The sequence below is a fragment of the Molothrus ater genome, chromosome 28, assembly GCF_012460135.2.
Source record: "Molothrus ater isolate BHLD 08-10-18 breed brown headed cowbird chromosome 28, BPBGC_Mater_1.1, whole genome shotgun sequence".
Lineage (NCBI taxonomy): Eukaryota > Metazoa > Chordata > Aves > Passeriformes > Icteridae > Molothrus > Molothrus ater.
In genome coordinates this window covers 4193834-4217812 of record NC_050505.2, presented here as the reverse complement: position 1 = coordinate 4217812, position 23979 = coordinate 4193834, and the positions used below count along the sequence as shown (strand labels likewise).

The 23979-nt window shown below is 65.8% G+C and overlaps 3 protein-coding genes across 4 annotated transcripts; all 3 read right to left on the bottom strand.

The window, feature by feature from the left end:
• Positions 1 to 186: 186 nt before the first annotated feature.
• NPC1L1 (NPC1 like intracellular cholesterol transporter 1) lies at positions 187 to 13568 on the bottom strand. The gene is made up of 19 exons (XM_054517504.1): positions 12418 to 13568; positions 9907 to 11423; positions 9227 to 9327; positions 8978 to 9150; positions 8385 to 8513; positions 7776 to 7958; positions 7433 to 7547; positions 6999 to 7126; positions 6373 to 6510; positions 5731 to 5820; positions 5433 to 5623; positions 5229 to 5356; positions 4217 to 4337; positions 3877 to 3932; positions 3173 to 3323; positions 2363 to 2594; positions 1747 to 1860; positions 1121 to 1283; positions 187 to 402 (listed from the first exon to the last, which is right to left on the bottom strand). The coding sequence occupies exons 1-19, from the start codon at positions 12469 to 12471 to the stop codon at positions 254 to 256; spliced, it is 3933 nt and encodes a 1310-aa protein (XP_054373479.1). The 5' UTR covers positions 12472 to 13568; the 3' UTR covers positions 187 to 253.
• A 187-nt stretch (positions 13569 to 13755) lies between these two features.
• Positions 13756 to 21353, bottom strand: DDX56 (DEAD-box helicase 56). Of its 2 annotated transcripts, XM_054517503.1 has the most exons (15): positions 21250 to 21353; positions 20686 to 20847; positions 20258 to 20418; positions 19862 to 20032; positions 19408 to 19498; positions 18697 to 18941; positions 17893 to 18006; positions 17500 to 17670; positions 16817 to 16911; positions 16642 to 16715; positions 15891 to 15980; positions 15324 to 15429; positions 14801 to 14889; positions 14074 to 14167; positions 13756 to 13927 (listed from the first exon to the last, which is right to left on the bottom strand). In XM_054517503.1, exons 1-14 carry the CDS (start codon positions 21310 to 21312, stop codon positions 14087 to 14089), a joined length of 1713 nt encoding a protein of 570 aa, XP_054373478.1. In that variant the 5' UTR covers positions 21313 to 21353; the 3' UTR covers positions 13756 to 13927; positions 14074 to 14086. The 2 variants fall into 2 exon arrangements, with proteins under 2 accessions (XP_054373478.1, XP_036252508.1); XM_036396615.2 differs by lacking the exon at positions 13756 to 13927 and having other exon boundaries at positions 13934 to 14167.
• Positions 21354 to 21536: 183 nt separating this feature from the next.
• Positions 21537 to 23979, bottom strand: TMED4 (transmembrane p24 trafficking protein 4). Its single transcript, XM_036396617.2, has 5 exons — positions 23803 to 23979; positions 23498 to 23598; positions 22988 to 23113; positions 22285 to 22431; positions 21537 to 21922 (listed from the first exon to the last, which is right to left on the bottom strand). Exons 1-5 carry the CDS (start codon positions 23945 to 23947, stop codon positions 21773 to 21775), a joined length of 669 nt encoding a protein of 222 aa, XP_036252510.1. The 5' UTR covers positions 23948 to 23979; the 3' UTR covers positions 21537 to 21772.

Sequence of the window (23979 nt, the reverse complement as noted above, 5' to 3'; positions counted from 1 at the left end):
GGGTATCCTCACTGTCCCCACAGTGTCCCTGTGCCCGACAATGTCCCCGTGTCCCACATGCTGTCCCCATGTCCCCACAGTGTCCCCGTGTCCCACATGGTGTCCCCACAGTGTCCCCACCCCTGGGACATTGTGCAGCACCTTCCCCCCATCCATCCCAGTCCAACCAGTGCCGGATGTGACAAAACCAGTTTAAATAGAAAGGGGGGAGGGGCACGGGGAGGGGGGAGGGGCACGGGGGGGGCGGGGGGGCTCAGCCCTTCCCGGAGCCCTTGTCCTTGTCCTTGTCCTTGTCCTTGTCCTTGTCCGTGTCCTTGAAGCCGGGGTTGCTCAGGCCCAGCCGTGTCCCCTGCACGGTGTCCCCCGGCGTGGCCTCTCCTGCTGGCACCTGCGGCGCGGGCCCTGCGGGGACAGCGGGCACCGTGTCACTGTCACTGTCCCCAGGCTGAGGGGACAATGCTGTCACTGTCACTGTCCCCAGGCTGAGGGGACAATGGTGTCACTGTCACTGTGCCCGGGCAGGTGACACGATGCTGGTGTCCCTGTCCCCATCCCCGAGGTGACACAGGCCTGGTGTCCCTGTCCTTGGAGGTGACATGGTGTCACTGTCCCTGTCTCCATCCCCAAGGTGACAGACACGGTGTCCCTGTCCCCAGGAGGATGACACTGTCCCAGTGTCCCTGTCCCCCTGTCCTTGTCCCCAGGGGTGTTCCTGTCCCTGTCCCTGGGGGATGACACTGTCCCGGTGTCCCTGTTCCGGTGTCCCTGTCCCGGTGTCCCTGTCCCGGTGTTCCCTGTCCCTGCGGTGTCCCTGTCCCCGCGGTGTCCCTGTCCCCAGGGGTGTCCCTGTCCCTGCGGTGTCCCTGTCCCAGTGTCCCTGGCCCTGCGGTGTCCCTGTCCCGGTGTCCCTGTCCCCAGGGGTGTCCCTGTCTGGGTGTCCCTGTCCCAGTGTCCCTGTCCCCGCGGTGTCCCTGTCCCGGTGTCCCTGTTCCGGTGTCCCTGTCCCGGTGTCTCCCTGTCCCGGTGTCCCTGTCCCCGCGGTGTCCCTGTCCCCGCGGTGTCCCTGTCCCCAGGGGTGTCCCTGTCCCCAGGGGTGTCCCTGTCCCCGCGGTGTCCGTACCGATGTAGCTGAGCAGCACGGGCAGGAACGCCAGGCCGTGTGCCAGCCCCAGCAGGGTGACGATGAGGTTGAGGCGGAAGAAGAAGATCTGCACCAGGCGGGCCTTGGCGAACGCCAGCACCACCACGCCCGGCAGGTTGGTCATGGCCACCCCCGCCACCACCTGCGGGGACAGCGGCGACAGCGGCCGCGCTCGGTGACACCGCCCGGGCAGGGACAGCGGCCCGCGGGGCCACCCCCAGACCAGGAGGTCCCACGGTGCCACCCCCAGCCCCAGGACAGTTTGGGGTCCCACGGTGTCACCTCCGGTCCCAGGAGGGTTTGGGGTCCTGCAGTGCCACCTCCCAGCCCAGGAGGTCCCCCGGTGTCACCTCCCACCCACGGGAGGGTTTGGGGTCTCTGGTGTCACCCCAGCCCCAGAAGGTCCCTCGGTGTCACCTCCTGGCCCAGGAGGGTCTGGGGTCCCGCAGTGCCACCGCCCAGCTCCAGATGGGTTTGGGGTCCCACGATGCCACCCCCAGGACAGTTTGGGGTCCCTCGGTGTCACCTCCCACCCCAGGAGGGAATCCCGCGGTGCCACCCCCACCCTGGCAGGGTCTGGTGTCCCGCAGCGTCCCCGTGCCCACCTTGCTGCCCATGGTGACAGTGGCCTCTGCGGCTCGTGCCACCCGCGTGGGCTGGCGGCTGCGGGTGAAGGCGCAGGTGATGTGGGACACGAACTCCACCAAGATGCCCACGGCCTGTGGGGACACCGGGCTGGCACCCCGGGCACCGCCTGCGCCCCCAGAGCCACCCCCTGTGCCACCAGAGCCACCCCAGTGTCCCCAGAGCCACCCCCAGTGCCACCAGAGCCACCCCTGTGCCACCCTGTATGTCCCAGCTCCTGCTGCCACCTCCTGTGCCCACAAAGCCACCCTGTGTCCCACCTCACATGCCCGCTGCCACCCCGTATCCCCCGTGTCCCTGTGCCACCCAACGTGCCCCATGTCCCTGCTGTCCCCCATGCCACCCCCTGTGTCCCGCTGTCCCCTGTGCCACCCCCCATGCCCTGTGCCCCGTGTCTGGCTCTGTCCCCTGTGCCACCCCCGTGCCCCATGTCCCTGTTGTCCCCCGTGCCCCATATCCCCGTGCCACCCCACACGCCCTGTTCCCCACGTCCCCGTGCCACCCTCGGTGCCCTGTATCCTCACTGTCCCCCGTGCCCTGTGCCCCATGTCCCCGTGCCACCCCCCGTGCCCGCACCGCCACCAGGTTGATGAGTGCCACGGCGTTGTAGGGCACAGCCCAGAGCGCCATGCAGCCCACGGTGCCCAGCAGGGCCATGGCGATGGTCAGCAGCGTGGCCAGGCTGGAGCGCACGTCCATGCCCAGCAGCAGGAAGGACACGGTGAAGGTGGGCACCAGGCACAGTGCCAACGTCAGCAGCCCCTCCAGCACCACCGTCAGGTACTGCTCGTAGTACACGTACGTCACCCTGCGGGGTGGCACCGCGCTGGCACCGGCCGTGGCACCGGGCAGCCGGGGAGGGGCACCAGGCACCCCAAAACGGGCACCGGGCACCGCAAAATGGGCACTGGGACCCCAAAACGGGCTCTGGGCATCGTGATATGGGCATCGGGACACCAAAATGGGCACTGGGCACCCCGAAATGGGCACCGGGTATCCCAAAATGAGCACTGGGTATTGTGATATGGGCACTGGGCACCCCAAAACGGGCATTAGGACCCCAAAATGGGCACCGGGACCCCAAAATGAGCACTGGGTATCCTGATATGGGCACTGGGCAACCCAAAATGGGCACTGGGCGTCCTGATACGGGCACTGGGACTCCAAAATGGGCACTGGGACCCCAAAATGGGCACTGAGTATCCCGGTGTGGGCACCCAACAAGGGCACTGGGGCACCCCCAGCACCCTGGCATGGGCACCCCTCACTGGGGCACCAACTCATGACTCCCAACAAGGGCACTGGGGCACTCCCTGCACCCTGGCATGGGCACCCCGACCTGGGCACCGCTACCTGTCCCCCCCCCGGGCTGGCAGTGCCACTCACGTGTAGGGGAAGACGCAGAAGGCGGGGTCGGTGCCGGGCACGGCGCGCAGGGTGCCCGTGATGTGCTCTGCCAGGGCGCGGGCGGCACGCAGGGCACCCGTGTACTCCTGGGACGTGCGCAGCGGGCGCTGGTACGCCATGAAACGGGTGGCTGCGGGCACGGCAGCGTCAGCACGGGGCGGGGGGCACCGTGGGGACAGTGGCACCATGGGGACAATGGGGACTCCAGGGGCAGCGGGCACTCCAGGGTCAGCGGGCACCACAGGCAGTGGGCACCATGGGGGCAGTGAGCACCACGGGGCAGTGGTCACTCTGGGGGCAGTGGTCACTCCAGGGTCAGCGGGCGCCACGGGCAGTGGGCACCATGGGGGCAGTGGTCACTCTGGGGGCAGTGGTCACTCCAGGGTCAGCGGGCACCACGGGGTGGTCAGCAGTCACCCCTGGTTGTCAATGGTCACCCCTAGAGGTCAGTGGTCACCCCGGTGGTCAATGGTCACTGCCAGGGGTCAGCAGTCACCCCAGTTGTCAGTGGTCACCCCGGTGGTCAGTGGTCACCCCGGTGGTCAGCAGTCACCCCTGGTTGTCAGTGGTCACCCCTAGAGGTCAGTGGTCACCCCGGTGGTCAGTGGTCACCCCGGTGGTCAGTGGTCACCCAGTGGTCAGCGGTCACCCCCAGCCCCTGTGCCCGTGCCACTCTCACTCACCCAGGATGGTGCCATTGGCGTCCATGCTCACCGAGGTGTCGTAGGCGCCCAGGCCACTGCGGGGACACGGGAGGGTCAGGGGGGACACAGGGACATGGGGGACACAGGGTCAGGGGACACCCAGGTGTGCCCATGCTGGTGTTCGTGTCCCTGGGTGTCACCACGGCCATGGGTGGCACTGAGCCCCGGGTGTCCCCACAAGTGGCACCCACCCTCGATGCCTCCACAGTGCCACCCACCTCTGTGTCCCCTTGGGTGGCATTTACTCCTGTGTGTCCCCCCGGTAGCACACCCCAGTGCCAGGGCAGTGCCAGGGCAGTGCCACCATGGTGCCACTCACCCCTTGGGGCACTGCAGGGTGGGCCGGTCCTGCAGGAACCAGGGCAGGAAGCGCTGGAACTCCTCGGCCGTGGGGCGGCGCAGCTTCTTCAGGCACTGCCCCAGAGCACAGCTGGGGTCAGCTGTGGGCACACACAGGGGTCAGTGTGGGCACACACAGGGGTCGGTGTGGGCACACAGGGGTCGGTGTGGGCACACACAGGGCACACGGTGGCCACCACAGCAGGCACTGAGCTGGTGCATTGTGGGCATCATTGTAGGTACCCAATGACGACCCAGTGGGCACCCAGTGGTCAGCATTGTAGGTACCCAACGACCACCATGGTGGGCACCCAAAGGCCATCATGGTGGGCACTCAATGGCCACCCAACAGCCACTGTGGTGGACACTCAATGTCCACCTAAAGATCACCATGGTGGGCACCCAATGACCACCCAACGGCCATCATGGTGGGCACCCAATGACCAACCAGTGGCCACCATGGTGGGCACCCAGTGGCCACGATGGTGGACACTCAATGGCCACCTAAGGACCACCATGGTGGGCACCCAATGACCACCCAACGGCCATCATGGTGGGCACCCAGTGGCCACGATGGTGGACACTCAATGGCCACCCAACAGCCACTGTGGTGGACGCTCAATGTCCACCTAAGGACCACCATGGTGGGCACCCAATGGTCACGGTGGTGGACACGCAATGTACACCCAATGGCCCCCATGGTGTGCACCCAGTGGCCACCCAATGGCCACCATGGTGTGCACCCAGTGGCCACCCAATGGCCACCATGGTGGGCACCCAATGACCAACCAATGGCCGCTGTGATGAGCACCCAGCAGCCATCATGGTGGGCACTCAATGGCCACCCCAACAGCCACCCAATGGCCACCCAACGGCCCCCATGGTGGCACCCAACGGGCACCCAACGGCCCCCATGGTGGCACCCAACGGGCACCCAACGGCCCCCGTGGTGCCCACTGGGTGCCCCCAGCTCAGCCCCTGCCCTCACTCACTGCTGGTGGAGGGGCAGAACTGGCCCTGGTGCTCCCCGCTCTGGTGGATGCGGCAGCAGCGCACGGTGGGGTTCAGCCAGTCCAGGAAATCGTCCAGCCACGAGGTGGCCGGGATGGCCAGGTAGGACCTGCGGAGGGCACAGGGGGCTGGCAGAGGCCGGGCACGGCCAGCTGGGGTCCCTGGGGGTGCCCGCGGGCACTCACACGTTGGGGAAGCGCGTGGCCAGCTGGATGCTCTGCGTCAGCGAGTTGGCATCGCAGCCCGAGCTGGAGCAGATGGCGTTGGTGCCGTTCTCCGAGGAGAAGTTGTACCCGCCCGTGGTGACAAAGTAGGTGGGGACACCCACGGCCAGGTACTGGTTCAGGGCCGAGTAGTACTGGAGCAGGTACGAGTCCTGGGGACAGCTGGCATCAGCGGGGCACAGAGGGGCACAGAGGGGCCCAGAGGGGTCCCAGCGTCCCCGCGTGCCCCCATACAGGGCCGTGCCACCCATGTGCCCACCTCGGGCAGTGCCAGCTCCTGGTCCAGCCCCACGGACACGTGGAAGAGCAGGAAGAGCCCAGCACAGGCCACGAACAGGAACAGCAGCACCTGGGGGGGGGGGCTCTGCTCAGGGACCCGGACCCCAACACCCCAGAGACGCCCCCGGGACCCTCAAAACCCCAGAGACCCCCTGGGACCCCAAAAACCCCAGAAACCCCCCTGGGACCCCCAAACCCCTCAGAGACCCCCCCCCCGGGACCCCCAAAACCCCTTCACACACCCCCAATATCCCCTGTGCCCCCCGTGCCCCCATCTTCCCAACTCCCCCTGTGCCCTCCGTGCCCGGTGTCCCCCTGTACCCCCATTGTCCCTCAATGCCCCCCGTGCCCCCTGTGACCCCCCTGTTCCCGTGTCCCCTGTGCCCCCATTGTCCCTCAATGCCCCCCATGTCCCCAATGCCCCCCATGCCCCCAATTGTCCCCCAATGCCCCCCATGCCCCCAATTTGTCCCCCAATACCCCCCATGCCCTCAATGCCCCCCATGTCCCCAATGTCCCCAATGCCCCCAATGTCCCCAATGCCCCCAATGCCCGCCGGTGCCCCTGATGCCCCCAATGCCCCCCATGTCCCCAGTGCCCCCCGGTGCCCCCGTGCCCTCACCACCGCGGGTCTCACGAGGGGGTGCAGCAGCACGGGGGTGTAGCAGCGCTCGAGGAAGGGGCGCAGCAGCCCCCGGCCCCCCCCGGCCGTGCCCTCCTTGCCCGTCCCGCAGCAGCAGCAGAGGTCGAAGCGCCCGGCCTGGGGGCACGGCGGGGTTGGCACGGGGGGGTTGGCACGGTGGGGTTGGCACGGGGGGGTTGGCACGGGGGGGTTGGCACGGCTCCTCCACAGCCCCCTCGTGCCCTGCGGGTGTGCCCTGCCCAGCCTGGGCACAGCCTGGGGACCCTCACCCACCCTGGGCATCCTTACACCCACTCTGAGGGCTTCATGGGCACCCCGTGCCCACCCTGCAGACCCTCACCCACCTTGCCATGGCCATGGTAACCCTGGGGACCTCTCACCCACCCTGTGCCCACCCTGGGGATTCTCACACCCACCCTGGGGACCCCATACCCACCCTGTGCCCACCCTGGGGATTCTCACACCCACCTTGGGATGCCCATGGTCACCCTGGGGTCCTCGTGCCCACCCTGTGCCCACCCTGGGCATCCTCACACCCACCCTGAGCACCCGCCCCGTGCCCCCTCCCCTCGCCCCGCGGTGCCCCCCTCCCCCCCCGGTGCCACCTCCTGTCGCCGCCTGTCGAGCGCCACCAGCGCCACAAACCCCGACATCTGCAGCACAAAGTCCAGCGCGATGGCGAGCGCGGCCGTCAGGGCGAAGGTGCGCACGGCGGGCATGGACGAGAGGGCACCTGCGGGACCCCGGGCACCCCCCGGGTCACCGGAGACCCCCTGGCACCCCCCGGGCACCCCCCGGGTCACCGGAGACCCCCCTGGCACCTCCTGGTGTCACCAGGACCCTGTGCCCGCCCCCCCACACCACCCCCCCACCCCGGCCCATGTCCCTGTGCCCACCCTGTGCCCCCCATATCCCTCATGCCCCCCAGCCCCTGTACCCCCTGTGCCCCCCATGCCACCGTGCCGCCTCCATGCCCAGCTGCCCCCCGTGCCCCCCATGTCCCGGTGCCCCCCCGGTGCCCGCGGTGCCCCCTGCTCACCCAGCAGGAAGCAGACGGTCTCGGAGAGGCTGCAGAGCAGCATGCTCGGTGCCACCTGTGCCAGCACCCGCCCCAGGTGCTGCTCCCGCGTCTCGCCCGGCTCCCGCTGCGACTGCTGCTGCCAGAGGGGGGGGTCGGGGGCGCCCAGGGGCACCCCCAGAGCCGGGGAACACCCTCAGAGCCGGGGGAGCCCCGCGGGCACCCCCTGCCCACCCGAGGGTGCCCACCTGGCCCACGGGGACCCCCATGGGAATCCCAAAAGTGCCCTCGGTGCCCCCCGGTTCCCCCATCCCCAAGGACAACTCCATCCCCTGGTGCCCCCCCGGTGCCCCCCGGTGCCCACCTGCAGCTCCTGCACGAAGATGAAGATGTTGTCGGCGCCCACGGCCAGCACGAGGAAGGGCACGACCTCGATGATGATGAGGGACGAGGGCAGCCCCAGCAGCGCCAGCAGCCCCATGGCGGCCAGCACGGCCCCCAGCACCACCGCGATGCCCCCGAGCGCCAGCGTCACCTTCGACTCCACCTGCGGCACCGCGGGTCAGCGCCCCCGGGTGGGCACCCCCGAACCCCCGGGTGGGCACCCCCGAACCCCCGGGTGGGCACCCCCGAACCCCTCAGGCCGCTGCCACCGCCCCTCAGTGCCCCCGGGATCGCCGGGATCCGCCCGAACCGATCCCCCCCGAATCCCTCCGGATTTTCCCAACCCCCCCCCCAGTCCAGGGCTCACCAGGACCCTGTGCCCCCCTGTGCCACCCCCGTGTCCCCCGGGGCTCACAAGGTCCCTCTGCCACCCCCCGAACCCCTCAGGACGCCCCCAAACCGACCCTCCGAACCTGCCCTGGGCTCACCAGGTCCCTGTGCCCCCCGGTGCCCCCCGTGCCCCCCGGTGCCCCCCGTGCCCCCCGGTGCCCCCCGGTGCCCCCCGGTGCCCCCCGTGCCCCCGGCTCACCAGCACCCTCCTCCAGGCCGTGTACTCGCCCAGGGCCAGCGCGATGTAGGCGAACACCAGCAGGTAACTGATGGCGAACACCGGCAGGTCCTCCCCGCTCGTGCGGTTGATCTCATCCTCCAGAGAGCGCTGAGGGGACAGCGACAGCGACAGATGAGGGGACACCGGGGACACCGAGGGCACCGGGACATGGAGGGGGGACAGGGACATGGGGACACAGAGAGCAAAAGGGGCACTGGAGACATGGGGGCATAGAGGGGGGACAGGGACATAGGGGACACTGGAGGCACCAGGGGCATGGGGGACATTGGGGGACATGGAAGTGGCACAGGGACAATGGCGACACTGAGGACACGGAGGGGACATGGAGGGGGCATAGGGGCACAGGGACACGGGGCCACCAGGGACATGGGGGGCACAGGGACACGGAGGGACACAGAGAGGACACAGGGGATACGGGGGGGACACAGAGAGGACACACAGGGGACAGGGAGAGGACACACAGGGACACAGAGAGGACACACAGGGGACACACAGGGACACACAGGGGACACGGCGGTCACACAGGGACACGCAGGGGACACGGCGCCCACCTCGGCCATGAAGGTGACCGAGAGGTTGTGGCGGTGGCGCCGCTGGAAGTCGCGCACCACGCTCAGGAATTGCCGCTCCCAGCTCAGCGCCCACTCCAGGCGCGGGTCCCCCGCGGGGAAATTGTTCAGCGAGTAGGTGACAATGAGCGCCTCGGCCTCCGTGTACTCCGACTCTGCGGGGACACGGCGGTGACACCGCGGGGCCAGCGCGGGGGGACACGGCGGGGACACCCCAGAGCAGCCCCGTACCGCGGTATCCGCCCAGGGCGATGTAGGGGAACACGGGCCCGCCGTACTCGGCCATGCAGCTCAGCTCCAGCGCCGTGATGTCCTTGAAGGAGAGCGGGGAGCTGGTGGCGACAGGGCCGGGCCGTCAGCGGGGGCTGTGCCCGCCCGGCCCCGGCCCCGCGCCCGCTGCCACCCGCGGGGCACCCGGGCTGGCATGGGGGACGTGTGGGTGGCACCCTGAACCCACGGGCAGGCACCCAACAGCGATGGGGACACGCGGGTGGCACCCCAGAGACACAGCCTGGCACCCAGCAGTGATGGGGACACGCAGGTGACACCCCAGAGACCTGGCCTGGCACCCAACAGTGATGGGGAACACGTGGGTGACAGCCCAACCCCTGAGCCTGGCACCCCACAGGCACCTGGACATGCTGGGGGACACAGAGGTGACACTCTGGGAGCAGTGGGTGGCACCCTGACACCCTGAGTGCCCCATGAGAGCACCCAAACCCCCAAATCTGGCATCCCACGGGTGCCCAGCACTCCACAGATGTCACCCCAGCCCCATAACTGGGCACCCCATGGGCACCATGCCATGTCCAGCACCCCTTGGGGCACCCGAACCCCACACCTGGGCACCCCACGCTGACCATGCCGCCCCCACAGAGGGACCCCCGGTGCCCCCCGCCCGCGGCACCCACTTGACGCAGTAGATGAGGTGGTCGTGCCAGTCCACGGTGCCCTGCAGTTTGCCATCCTGCTGCCAGGCGCTGAGCGCCAGGCGGCTGCGGTTGTTCTGGAAGTACTGAGTGACGCTGGACACGGCGCAGTCGCCCACGCCGGGCGCCGTGGGGTTCAGGGGGGCGTAGCACACGTCCTGCAGGGAGACGTTCCTGCCCGCGCCCGCTGCCCACGCCGTGGTGCCCGCCAGCTCCTCCTGCAGCTCCAGCAGCGCCAGCAGCACGTCCTGGGCCAGCACCCCGCTGAAGTTCTTGGTGCCCAGCACCACCGAGTCGTAGGTGATGCCAGAGCGCCCCGGCGCCGTCACGATCACCTGGTTGGTGCGCAGGAAGGGCCCGAAGTGGCGGTCGTGGAACTCCTTCTCCTGCCTGGCACGGCTGCCCGGCGCCGACCAGAGCTCCACGGGGTCCGTGGTCAGCCGCAGGGTCACCAGCCCGGCCGAGAGCCCCCCGGCCACCGCCACGGCCACGGCCAGCACGGGCAGCGGCCAGGTGGCCACGGCGGTGCCCCAGCGGCGGAACGCCCGCTCCAGGCCGCGCTGCCAGGCGTCGCTGACCCGCTGCGAGCGCCCGCGGGCGCGCGGCTTCAGCGCCACCTCGGCCGCGCCCCTGCGGCACAGCACGGCCGCCAGGAAGGCCAGGGCCAGGCTGGCGAAGAGCAGCACGCAGATGACCAGCACGCCGTCGGCGCGGCCGATGCGGAACGGCGGCGGGGGGTCGGCGGGTGGCACCACGGGCGGGCAGGCCTGGGCGCAGTCCTGGCACGAGCACGGCTCCTGCTCGGCGCCGGGCGCTTCGTCGCAGCCCCAGACGGGCGCGTCCAGCGGGGCGATGCCCTGGCCGGGCTCGGAGCCGTTGGGCAGCAGCTGGAAGTCGATCTGCAGCGGTGCCAGCCCGTTGTTCTTGTCGCCCTGGAAGTCCAGCCAGCGCTGGGCCGTGCACAGCTGGGCACCGTAGCGCCCGCACATGGTGGAGATGGCATAGCCGCCCGTGGCCGGCAGCCGCACGCCCTGGCACGAGGCGAAGGCGGCCTCGGCGTAGCGGCGGCGGTAGAAGAGCTGGTACTCCAGCACGGCCTGGGCGCCGGGCACCGCGCTGGAGTTGGTGACGCGGGTGACGTTGGTGAACAGGCTCTGGTCGGGGCTGCAGATGTTGTGGCAGTAGAGGTTGGCGAAGTTGCGGGCGCAGGATGGGCACCGTGCCAGGACGGCGCCCGACAGCTCCACGCTGAGGCGCAGCGCGACCAGCTGCCCGTAGCTGCAGCAAACCCGCGTGGTGTCGTTGTCCCCTCGTGCCAGCTCGGGGCACACCGCGCGCAGCAGGGACAGCAGCGCGCCCCGCGCCACCCGCGCCGGCGTGTTGGACAGGCAGGGCACCTTGGAGGGCACCAGCGACACGTTGACCTCGGGGTTGCGCCCGCACTCGCCGTAGAAGGCGCAGACGCCGGCCTGGTGCAGGGGGGTCAGCGATGGCGACGCCTGCGGGGACAGGGACGGGGGTGGTGGCACGGTGGTGGCACCTTGAGGGGTCGAGGGGAACCTGGTGGGTGCTGAGGAGGTGGCGCCACAGCTCTGGCACCTTTGGTTCTTCCAAACCACACCCAAATGGCACCCAAAGAGCGCCACGGCGTCGTCCCCACGTTCTGCCACCTCCAGGTCCTCCAAATGTCACCCAAATGTCACCCAAAGGGCACCATAGCGGTGTCCCCTCCATTCTGCCACCTCCAGCTCCTCCAAATGGCACCCAGCGGGCACCACAGCAGTGTCCCCACAGCTCTACCAGCCCCAGTCCCCTCAAATGGCACCCAAATGTCACCAGTGGGCACCACGACATCATCCTCTCATTCTGTCACCTCCAGTTCCTCCAAATGTCACCCAAATGTCACCCAGTGGGCACCATAGCAGTGTCCCCATGGCTCTGCCACCTTTGGTTCCTCCAAATGTCACACAAAGGGCACCACAGTGGTGTCCCCTCCATTCTGTCACCCCAGTTCCCCCCAATACCACGCAAGTGGCACCTGATGGGTACCATGGAGGTGTCCCCCTGCTCTGCCACTCTCAGTCCCCCCAGTGTCACCCAGCTGTCACCTGGGTGCCACCCGAGGGCACCGCAAGGAGCGGCTCTGCCACTCCCAGTTCCTGCGCATCACCCCTGAATGGCACCCAAAGGGCACCCGAGAGGTGTCCCCAGCCCTGCCACCTCCGAATGCCACCCAACGGGCACCCAAAGGGCACCACAGCACTGTCCCCCTCAGCTCCTCCCAAATGCCACCAGGTGGGCACCACACCGGTGTCCACCCCCAAACCTCCCGAGTGCCACCCAAATGCCACCAGGTGGGCACCACACCGGTGTCCCCCCAGCCCTGCCACCCTCAGCCCCCCAAATGCCGCCCCACTGTCACCGCACCGGTGCCACTCCCCGTGCCCGCCCCGCGTCCCTCCCAGTGCCACCCGCGGTGTCCCTGTCCCCTACCAGCGCCAGGAGCGCGGCCAGGAGGGCGCCGGGCAGTGCCAGGGAGGCGGCCATGCTGGCAGGGGTGTCCCCAAGTGCCACCCGCGCCTTTAAACCCGGGCAGGGCAGCGCTGGCCTGATGGCAGCGGGACCAATCAGCCCCGGGCCGGATCGATCATTAACCCGATCGATCGATCGATCCGGGCGGGGCCGCCGGGCCGGGCGGGGGCGGCGCCGAGCGGGCACCGGGGGGCACCCACGGGCACCGAAACGGGGACAAAACGGGGATTTGGGAGCTCGGGGTGGCACTGGGTGGCATCAGGGATGCAGATTTGTGGAGAAAACGGGGATTTGGGAGCTCGGGGTGGCACCAATGGGCATCAAAATGGGGACAAAACAGGGATTTGGGAGCTCAGGGTGGCATAAGGGGGGCACCCACGGGCACCCAACTGGGAATTTGGAAGTTCAGGGTGGCATCGGGGGCACCCATGGGTGCAGATCTGGGGATAAATCCGGGAATTTGGGAGCGTGGGTGGCACAGGGACATCATCCATGGGCACCTGTGACAGTGCCACATCCTGGGGGTGATGCCCTGGTGTCCCTCGTGCTGTGGGCAGCGACCCGGCTGTGCCAGGGTGGTGACAAAGCCATCCTGGTGCCATCCTGGTGTGCCAGGGCCACCACGGTGGCCTCTGTCCCAGTGACATCCCAGCAGTGCCACTGCCACCGCAGTGCCATCCTGATAGTGACAGTGCCATCCCCATGCGACGGTGTCGTGCCAGCCCCGTGTGACAGTGCCAGCCCCGTGTGACAGTGCCATCCCAGTGGTGACAGTGCCATCCCAGTGGTGACAGTGCCACCCGGTGCCCTCTGTCCCCGCTGGGTTCAGAGCCTTGGACCCCGCTCGGTGCCATGCCTGTCCCTGATGTCACCAGGGCGGGGCAGTGCCACACCTGTCCCCCACCCTGGGGCCCGGTGCCACCCCCGAGCCCGTGCTGGGTCCCTGCAGTGTCCCCAGGGGTGCCATCCCCTCGATGCCATCGGTGCCACCCCCGCGGTGTCCCCAGGGGTGCCACTCCTGGGTGTCCTTGTACCGCTGTTAATGGCCCTGGTGGCCCTGGGGACAGTAAGGGGGGACAGATAACGGGGGACACAGATAATGGGGGACACAGATAACGGGGGACACTGCCCTGGCACTGCCCTGGCACCTTTGCCCACAGCAGCGTCACACACCTGTCCCTGCCGTGTCACTGTCACACACCTGGCACCGCGCCCAAGGGACACCAGGGGACACCGGAGCGGCTCCTTGGCACCTTTAATTGTCACCAACCCCGGGGCGGGGGGCACAGCGTGGCCGTGGTGGCCTCAGGGTGGCACAGGGGGTGGCCACGGTGACCCCAGGCTGTGCCCAGCAGGGGCTCAGAGGGTGACACCAGTGTCCCCAGGCTGGCACAGGGGGTGTCCCCAGGGGCTCGGGGGGTGCCCCCAGGTGTGCCCAGGTGGCTCAGGGGGTGCTCCCAGAGGTGCCCAGGTGGCTCAGGGGGTGCTCCCAGAGGTGCCCAGGTGTGCCAGGCTCTCAGGGGGTGCCCCCAGGCTCTCAGGGGGTGCCCCCAGGCTCTCAGGGGGTGCCCCCAGGTGGCTCAGGGGGTGCCCAGGTGGCTCAGGGGGTGCCCCCAGGTGTGCCAGGCTCTCAGGGGGTGCCCTTTGCCCCCCGTTTGTTCCCTCGCCGGGTGAATCTGAAGCTCTGCAGGGGATTCCCGGAGCCGCGGGGCTGAGGAAAAATGGGGGGGTCAGGAGGGGTCAGGGGGAATTTTGGGGGGTCAGGGGGGGTCTGGGGTAACCTGGGGAGGTTTTGGGGGTTCAGGGGGGGGTTTGGGAAGGATTTGGGGGAGTTTGTGAGGAGGATTCGGGGGAATTTGGGGGAGATTTTTATGGGGGATTTTGGGGGTTCAGGGGGAAATTGCAGGGGGGGAGGATTTGGGGCTTCAGTGGGGATTTTGGGGTTCAGGGGGTTTGGGGGGATTGTGGGGAGAATTTAGGGGGCATTTGGGGGAATTTGAGGGTTCAGGGCTTTGGGGGGACCTTGGTGCCTCCCCCCCCCAGCAGGACCCTGAGGAGTGCAGAGGGGGAATTTAGGGAGGATTTGGGGGATTTTGGGGGATTTTGGGGAGGGAATTTTGGGGAGGGAATTTGGGGGATTTTGGGGGAATTTGGGGGATTTTGGGGGAATTTGGGGGAGGGAATTTGGGGAATTTTGGGGAGGGAATTTGTGGGAATTTTGGGGGGGAATTTGGGGGATTTTGCGGGAATTTGGGGGGAATTTTGGGGAGGGAATTTGGGGGATTTTGCAGGAATTTTGGGGGGGAATTTTGGCGATTTTGTGGGGGAATTTGGGGTCCCTCACCTTCTTCCCCCCGTGCCGGGCTCCAGCCCCTCGGGGCCCTTTCCTCTTTTTGGGGTTGGGGTCAGCAATGCCGCGGAGACTGGGGGGCACTGGGGGGCACCAAGGGGGTTAATGCACCCCAAAACCACCCCTGCCTGCCCCAGTCACCCCATTTCCTACCCCAAATCACCCCTGGGCCCCAATTCACCCCATTGCCCACCCCAGGCCCCAATTTCCCCCATTCCCCCCCATTTTAATCCCATTTCCCTCCATTTTTTCCCCAAATTTTCAAAAATTTTCCCGTTTTCCCCTAATATTTCCATATTTTCCCCATTTTTCCCCAATTTCCCCTTTTTTTCCCCCGTTTTGGTACCCAGTGGCCCACGTGGGGCTGACCCCATTCCCAGTTCCCCCCTTCCCCATTTCCCATTTTTTTCCCCAGAATTTCAATTTTTTTTCCCATTTTTTCCCCATTTTTTTCCCCAGATTTCAATTTTTTCCCCATTTTTTCCCAATTTCCCCCCTTTTTGCCCCATTTTGGTACCCAGGTACTCGGGCACGTGGCCCAGGTGTGGCTGCACGTTGGCCGGGTGCAGGGGCCGGTCGTGCCTCAGCGCCTGCAGGTCCCGGGGATTGTCCTCAAAATACACCTGAAATTCATTAATTAACCCTTAATTAGCCCTCAATTAATCCTTAATGAATCCTTACTCGAGAATTAATCAATAATTTGTTAATTGCAGCAGGGAAATCCCTCCCCCGGAGTCATTAAAATGGCAAAAATCAAAGTTAAAATGGAGGGGTTGGGGAGGAAATCCCAAAAGGATTTGGGGTTTTTATCCCCATTTTTGGGGGGGGGGGATTATCCCCAGTTTGGGGTTTTTATCCCAATTTTGGGTTTTTTAATCCCATTTTGGGTGTTTTTATCTCAATTTTTGGGTTTTTATCCCCATTTTAGGGGGTTTTTAGCCTAATTTTGGGGGTTTTATCCCCATTTTGAGTTTTTTCCTAATTTTAGGGTTTTTATCCCATTTTTTAGGGATTCTATCCCCATTCTGGATTTTAATCCCATTTTGGGGGTTTTATCCCAATTTTGGGGTTTTTGGGGTCCCACCTTGAGCTTCTCGGAGTTGAGCAGCTCCTGGCGCAGCTCCCGCAGCCGCGCCTCGCGCACGGCCTGCTTGGTGACAGCACGCATGGCGTCCTGGGGACATTGGGGACATTGGGGACATTACTGGGACATTGGGGACATTGGGGACAGGCCTGCTTGGTGACAGCACGCATGGCGTCCTGGGGACATTGGGGACATTGGGGACATTAATGGGACACTGGGGACATTGGGGACAGGCCTGCTTGGTGACAGCACGCATGGCGTCCTGGGGACATTGGGGACATTGATGGGACATTGGGGACATTAATGGGACACTGGGGACATTGGGGACAGGCCTACTTGGTGACAGCACGCATGGCGTCCTGGGGACAGTGGGGACATTAATGGGACATTGGGGACAGGCCTGCTTGGTGACAGCACGCATGGCGTCCTGGGGACATTGGGGACATTGATGGGACACTGGGGACATTAATGGGACACTGCGGACATTGGGGACATTGATGGGACATTGGGGACATTGGGGACATTACTGGGACATTGGGGACATTACTGGGACATTGGGGACATTGGGGACATTACTGGGACACTGGGGACAGGCCTGCTTGGTGACAGCATGCATGGCGTCCTGGGGACAGCATTGGGGGCATTAATGGGGCATTGGGAACATTGGTGGGGACAGCAGGGACAGGCCTGTCCTCCCAGTGTCCCCCGGTGTCCCTGCTGTCCCCTCAGTGTCCCCCTGGTGTCCCCTCACCCTGCAGCGGTACCGCAGCGTCTCGATCTCCTCCATGCGGAACTCGTAGGGCTGCAGCATGGACTGCCCGTTCTCTGTGGGGACACGGGGCCACCTCAGTGTCACCTCAGTGTCCCCAAAACCCCTCAGTGTCCCCCAAGGCCCCCAGACCCCCCTCAGAGTCCCCAAGTGCCACCTGCTGCCAGCGTGTCCTCGATGCGCCGCAGCCCCTCGAGCTCGTCGGGCAGTGCCAGCGTCAGCGCTGTGCCAGGGCTGTCCCCACGGGCTGTCCTGGGGACAGGGACAGTGTGGGGACACCGTGGGGACAGGGACACAGGGACCATGGGGACAGGGACACCCTGGGGACAGGGACAGTGTGGGGACACCGTGGGGACAGGGACACAGGGACCATGGGGACAGGGACAGTGTGGGGACAGGGACAGTGTGGGGACAGGGACACCCTGACACCCTGGGGACAGGGACACTGTGGGGACACTGTGGGTTCAGGGACACCCTGGGGACAGGGACACTGTGGGGACAGGGACAGTGTGGGGACAGGGACACCCTGACACCCTGGGGACAGGGACACTGTGGGTACAAGGACACAGGGGCTGTGGGGACAGGGACACAGGGATCATGGGGACAGGGACAGCAGGGACCGTAGGGACACCCTGGGGACACCAGAGCGTGTGGGAACACCCTGAGACCCCTGGGGACACCCAGGTGACCCTGGTGACGCCGTGGTGGCCCCGGTGCCACACCTGCCCACGCGGTGGATGTAGGACAATACCGAGATGGGGACACTGAAGTTGTGACCCCCAAAGGCCCCGGTGACGCTGAGGACACAGTGGTGGCCCCGTGGTGGCCCCGGTGCCACACCTGCCCACGCGGTGGATGTAGGTCTCCACCGAGTTGGGGACATCGAAGTTGATGACGGCGGCGACGTTCTGGAAATCGATGCCACGAGAGACCCCGAACTCGGGGTCCTGGGGACACTGCGGGGACTGTCCCTTCTTGTCACCCTTCTTGTCACCCTTCTTGTCACCCTTCCTGGAGCAACATGGGGACGGTCAGGGACAGGGGGACACCGCAGGGACTGTCCCTTCCTGTCACCCTTCCTGAGGGCACATGGGTCTGAGTCGCCAGTGCCACCCCACTATCCCCAGGCTGACCTGGCAGTCCCAAGTGTCCCCAATGTCCCCAGTCTGACCTGGTTGTGCCCAGTGCCACCCCAATGTCCCCAGTGTCCCCAGTGCCACCCCAGTGTCTGACCTGGCCGTGCCCCCCTTGCGCGGGCGGTGCCGGGGGGGCTCTGCCGGCCCCTCCTCATCGGTGGCCACGATGTAATCGTAGAGACCCCGGTTAAACTGGGCAATGACGTGGCACCTGTGGGACAGGGACAGCTCAGTGCCACCTGGGACATCCCCAGTGTCACCAGGCACCTGTGGGACAGGGACATCCCAGTGTCACCAGGCATCCGGGACAAGGACAGGAATTGAGAGCACAAGCAAGAATTCCCACAAACCCCACCCCACAAGCCCCACCCCACAAACCCCACCCCACAAGCCCCACCCGCACTCACCAGGACCTCACAGGCAGCAGCAGGCTGAATTCAAACGGGAATTCCCATCCCATCCCATAATTCCCAGCCCGTTGGGAACTGAGGGCACAAATGGGAATTCCCATCCCACCCCATAAATCCCACCCCATTATCTCCCCCCTCAGAAACCACTAGGATCAGGTGAAAACCCAGGAATTTAGGACTCAAACGGGACTTCCCATAAACCCCACCCCATAAATCCTGCAGGACTCACTGGGATCTCACAGGCAGCACCAGGTTGAGGACAAAACCAGGAAATCCCATAAACCCCACCCCATAAACCCCATAAATCCCCTAGGACCCACCAGGAGCAGGCAGGCAGCTGTGGGTTGAGGACACAAACGGGAATTCTCACCCCATAAATCCCACCCCATTCTTTCCTCTCAGAAACCACTGGGATCATGTGAAAACCCAGGAATTTCGCACTCAAAAGGCAATTCCCACAAAGCCCACCCCACAAACCCAGCAGGACTCACCGTGACCGGGCAGGCAGCTGTGGGTTGAGGGCACAGGCAGCGATCCCAAACTGCTCCAGGAAGAGTTTGACCCTAAAAGCCCGAGCCAGGCTGCCCACGAAGAGCAGGGCCCGGCCCCGCAGCAGCCGCAGCTTCAGCAGCGCCGCCAGCAGCAGGAACTTGTCCTCCTCTGTGGCACAGCACAGCTGGAACTGCTGCAGCTGGGAACTGCCCGGGAGACGGGGCTCGGGGGGCAGGACATGAACCTGGAATGGGGATTTGGGGTTAAAATCCCAAAATGGGCATGGGGAACTGCCAAATCCCAAATTGGGCATTGAGGAACTCCTGGAAATGGGAACTGCCCGGCAAACGGGGCTCAGGGGGCAGCACCTGCACCTGGAATTGGGGATTTGGGGTTAAAATCCCAAATTGGGCATTGAGGAACTCCTGGAAATGGGAACTGCCTGGCAAATGGGGCTCTGGGGGCAGAACCTGCACCTGGAATTGGGGATTTGGGGTTAAAATCCCAAAACGGCCATTGGGGAAGTGGAATTCCCAGGGATGGGAAATGGGGGATGGTGTTCCCAAACTTTGGTGTTTGCTGGCCCCAAACCTGCTCCTAGACACACAGTGTTCCCAAATCCCGGTGTTTTCCATCTCTGTGCCCACTGCAGAACCCCCAAACCTCACTCCAGACCCCCCAAAATGCCCCAAATCCCCCAGATTTCTCACGGGGTTGTGCAGCACCAGCTCCTGCAGCGCCTCCAGCTCGGGGTTCAGGGTGGCCGACACCAGCAGGGCCTGGTAGATCTTGGGCAGGTGGCTGGGGGGGCACGGGGGGTCAGGGGCACCCCAAAACCCCCCCAGGCACCCCAAAATCCCTCTGAGTGCCCCAGAATCGCTCAGAACGCCCATAACTCCAGCGCCCCCTAAAACCTCTCAGGGAACCCCAAAATCTCAAAGACCCACCCATGTCCCTCCCATTGTCCCATTCGTGTCCCCCTGACTGTCCCTGTGTCCCACCCTGGACCCCTGCACTGTCCCTCCATGTCCCCTTGATTTCCCCCCTGTCTCCCTGGTGTCCCCTGCCTGTCCCCCCGTGTCCTTCTCTGTGTCCCCTCCCTGTCCCCCCGTGTCCTTCTCTGTGTCCCCCCACGTCCCCTGGCTGTCCCCCGTGTGTCCCCACCAGAGCAGGGCGCGGATGTCGTCCCCGAAGCCGAAGGACAGCAGCAGATCGGCCTCGTCCAGCACCAGCATCTCCAGCCAGGGCCGCAGTGCCAGGCTGTGCCCGGCCACGTGTGCCAGGACACGGCCCGGGGTGCCCACCACGATGTCCGGCTGCTCCATCAGCACCGGCCTGGGGACAGCCAGGGGTCAGGGACACCCAGGGGACACCCAGGGAGGGGTCAGGGACATTGAGGGGACATCCAGGGCATTGAGGGGACACCCAGAGAGGTGTCAGGGTCAGGCTGTGCCCGGCCAGGTGTGCCCACCACAGCGCACCAGCCTGGGGACACAGGGGGGCAGCTCAGGGACACCAGGGTGTGGCTGGGGACACCAGGGGGGTCAGGGGGTGACTGACCTCTGGTCAGCGAGGTCCGAGTGGCCGCAGAGCTCGGCCACGCGCAGCTGGCGGGCGCAGAAGGCGGCCAGGCGGCGCAGGGTGTGCCCCACCTGCCGTGCCAGCTCCGCCGAGGGCACCAGCACCAGCGCCCGCACGGCCTGGGGCACGGCTGGGGACGCCTGGGGACACACAGAGGACACTGGGGTCACTGGGGTCACTGGGACATCAGCCCTGCCCCGCCCAGGGCACCGCTGGGGACACGTGGGGGACAGCAGGGTCAGCCCCAGTGGCCTCCAGTACACCCTGGTGCCTCCCAGTACACCCCAGTGCCCACATACCCCCCGGTGCCCCCAATCCCCCAGTTCCCCAGTACCTCTTTGATGCTCAGCAGTTTGTGCAGCACGGGCAGTCCCAGTTCCCCCAGTACACCCCAGTATCCCCAGTACCTCTTTGATGCTCAGCAGTTTGTGCAGCACGGGCAGCCCGTACGCTCCCGTTTTCCCCGAGCCCGTCCTGGCCCGGGCCAGCAAGTCCCGGCCCTCCATGGCCAGCGGGATGGCGCGGGCCTGGATGGCCGTGGGCACTGCCCAGCCCAGCTCCGCCACCGCCTGCGGGCACAGCGATGGCTGTCACCATGGGGACAGCGCCATGGTGACAGTCCCAGTCCCCAGTGTCCCCTCATGGACACACCCTCCCCATGGGGACAATCCCCAGTGTCCCTCCACCCCAGGGAACTCCGGTGTCCCCTCAGGCCCCCCACCCCTGAAGGGACACCAGTGTCGCCGTCCCCTCCCCTCAGAGGGATCCCAGTGTCCCCGTGCCCTCAGAGGGTCCCAGAGCGACCTCACAACCCCCGCGCCACCCCGGTGTCCCCATCCCTTCTGCCTCCAAACTGCCCCCGATCCCTCCCCTCAGAGGAACCCCTCACCCCTCCCGGCACCCCGGCAATGGCTGCCCTCCAATCCCCCGCTCTCCTCGGCCGAACCCCTCCCGGCCCCGTTCCCGCTCACCCTCAGCAGCCGCCCGTCCAGCCCCATGTGCTCGAATCCCTTCGCTTCCATCTCTGCCGCCATCTTGGCCCCACCGCGCACGCACTTCCGGCATGCGAGGCCCCGCCCATCGACTTCCGGTGGCGCGCCCAGAGCGCCCCCTGGCGGGGGAGGACTGACAGCACCCCCGACACCCCAAAATCCACCCCGGGGTGAATTTTTGGGGTGAAAACGCCCGGTTTTGGGCAGCAGCTGAATGCTTGGAGCGCCACGACCCCCTCCCCACCCCAAAAACGTACCGACAACTCTTGGTGGAACAAAAAATAACCCTTTATTTCCCCCCCCAAAAAAAAACCAACCTCGGGGGGTGGCCCCTCTCTGCTCCCGCCATGGCAGGCAGGGCACCCGAAAATCCGCAGGGAGCACCCCAGGGTGGGTGGGATGGGTTTGGGGTCCCAGAAGGGATCCAGGATGGGGGTGGGTTTTGGGGTACTCCCCGGGGTGAGGGTGGATTTTGGGGTGCCCCCGAGGGGGTTTTGGGGGACTAGACGAGTTTCTTGGCCTCGAAGAAGCTCTTGAGGTGCCGCATCTGCCAGAGGCCGGTGAGGATGAGGATGACGGTCTGGGCGATGGACCACCAGAGCACGCGCTGGTTGGTGCTCTCGCTCGTCATGCGGAACCGCTCCTCCCGGTACTGAGGGGAAAAACCCCAAAGGTTCACCCCAAAATCCCATAAATCCATGCCAAAATCCCATAAATTCACCCCAAAGCTGCAGGTTCACCCCAAACCCCCATAAATCCACCCCAAAACCCCACAGATTCACACCAAAACCCCAAAAATTCATCCCAAAACCCCACAGATTTACCCCAAAACCACATGAATTCATGGTTGAATGAATTCATTCATTCAACCCCACAGATTGACCCCAAAACCCAGTGGATTGACCCCAAATCCCCGTGGATTCACCTCAAACCCCACGGATTCACCCCAAAAGCCCCCAAAGCCCCCTGGTGACCCCAAAGCCCGCGGTTTGACCCCGAAAGGTGCCCGCTGACCCTCTGGTAGTTCTGCTCCTTCTGGATCTGCTCCACCTGGTCGAGCAGCTGGCGCGCGCGGAGCTGCAGCTCCGTCAGCTTGTCCTTGGCAGCGATCTCGGGGTAGTTGTTGGTGTGCTCGCCCACCTGGATGTCCAGGTGCACCCGCTGCAGGACAGGGCACGGGCTGGCACCGGGGCTGGCACCAACCATGGCACCAACCATGGCACCAACCATGAATCCAGTAATGGCACCAACCATGGCAAGCTGGAGCCGTGGTGTCAACCATGGCTACAACCACAGCGCCAAAAATGGCTCCAACCATGGATCCAGCAATGGCTCCAACCATGGCACCAACCATGGATCCAACCATGGCACCAACCATGGCACCAACCATGGATCTAACCATGGCACCAACCATGGATCCAGCCATGGATCCAACCATGGATCCCACCATGGCACCAACCACGGTCCAAGCATGGCACCAAACATATCTCCAGCCATGGCATCAACCATGGCATCAACCATGGCACCAGCACTGCACAGCCACAGGGAGGGCACACAGCTGTCACCAGCACTGGCACTAGGGCTGGCACGGCCTTGGGGAGAGCACCAGCACTGGCACATCCCCAGGGCTGGCATGGGCTGTGGGCACAGGGCTATCCCCAGGGTCATCCCCAAGGGTGTCCCTGGGCCGTGCCAGGCTGTTCCAGGGCATTATTACCAGCTTGCCCCCGGCGAACAGCGCCATGCGGGTGGAGTTGGAGTGCAGGCAGATCTGGTGCTCGCCCGGCGTATGCGACGTGAACGTGAAGCGCCCCTCGGAGCCGTACTGCCGCGACATCACCACCTGTGCCAACGGGGACAGCGTCAGGGCCATGGGCACCAAGGCACTGCCACCAACACCCCCAGGGCACTGGGGTATGGCCACAAGCACCACCTGTGCCAACGTGGGGACAGCGTCAGGGCCACGGGCACAGCCACTGGCATCTCGTGGGGACACTGTCACTGCCCTGGGCACTGGGGCACAGCCTGGGGATTGCCCAAACCCCACCCAGGGACCCCTCCCCGTGCCCAGAGGGGTGCCCAAAGCCCCTCATGGCCCCCTCCCCATGCCCAGGGACCCCTCCCCATGCCCAGGGGGGCACCCAAATCCCCTCATGGACCCCTCCCCATGCCCAAGGGATGCCCAGGAACCCCTCCCCGTGCCCACGAGGTGCCCAAACCCCCTCACCTTTCCGTCGGGGTCCTTGACCTCCACGTGCATGCCCAGCCCGGGGGTGGAGGGCAGGAAGGACTCGGACTGTTTGTCCCACAGCTGCGTCCGGTAATTGCCTGGCACCGAGCGAGCACAGGGGCTCAGAGCCGACCCCTGTGCCCGGTGGGCTCTGATCCCCCCCGAGCCCCTCAGTGGTTCCTCCCGCTCCCCGTGAATCCCCCCAGTGGTCTCTCCCCTTACCCCCCGCCATTCCCAGTGGTCTCTCCCGTTCCCCCCTCACGCCCCCCGCCATTCCCGGTGCTCCCCGCCGCCGCCCGCACCGATGACCATGGTCTCGTCGGGGATCTCCTCGATGAAGCAGCGCTTCTCGGTCTCTCCGATGTGGAAGTAGAGCCCGTGCGCGCCCCAGCCCAGCAATAGCACTGCGGCCATCGCCGCTCTCAGCGCTTCCCACGGCGCCGCCATGGTCCCTCCTGCCCTCCCACCGGGGGCTCTCT

Bases quoted from the DNA above. Each gene is read 5' to 3' on its own strand.
- NPC1L1 (XM_054517504.1), bottom strand. From the start codon at position 12,471: ATGGCCGCCTCCCTGGCACTGCCCGGCGCCCTCCTGGCCGCGCTCCTG. The intron at 11,424-12,417 runs GTAGGGGACAGG...CTGTCCCCGCAG, and splicing joins TGGCCGCGCTCCTGGCGCTG to GCGTCGCCATCGCTGACCCC. The intron at 9,151-9,226 runs GTACGGGGCTGC...GTGTCCCCGCAG, and splicing joins CGCCCTGGGCGGATACCGCG to AGTCGGAGTACACGGAGGCC.
- DDX56 (XM_054517503.1), bottom strand. From the start codon at position 21,312: ATGGCGGCAGAGATGGAAGCGAAGGGATTCGAGCACATGGGGCTGGAC. The intron at 20,033-20,257 runs GTCAGTCACCCC...GGCTGTCCCCAG, and splicing joins TCGGACCTCGCTGACCAGAG to GCCGGTGCTGATGGAGCAGC. The intron at 15,981-16,641 runs GTGAGGGGACAC...CAATGTCCCCAG, and splicing joins CGCTGCGGTACCGCTGCAGG to GACGCCATGCGTGCTGTCAC.
- TMED4 (XM_036396617.2), bottom strand. From the start codon at position 23,947: ATGGCGGCGCCGTGGGAAGCGCTGAGAGCGGCGATGGCCGCAGTGCTA. The intron at 22,432-22,987 runs GTAATAATGCCC...CCTGTCCTGCAG, and splicing joins TGTTCGCCGGGGGCAAGCTG to CGGGTGCACCTGGACATCCA. The intron at 21,923-22,284 runs GTCAGCGGGCAC...TTTTCCCCTCAG, and splicing joins AGGAGCAGAACTACCAGAGG to TACCGGGAGGAGCGGTTCCG.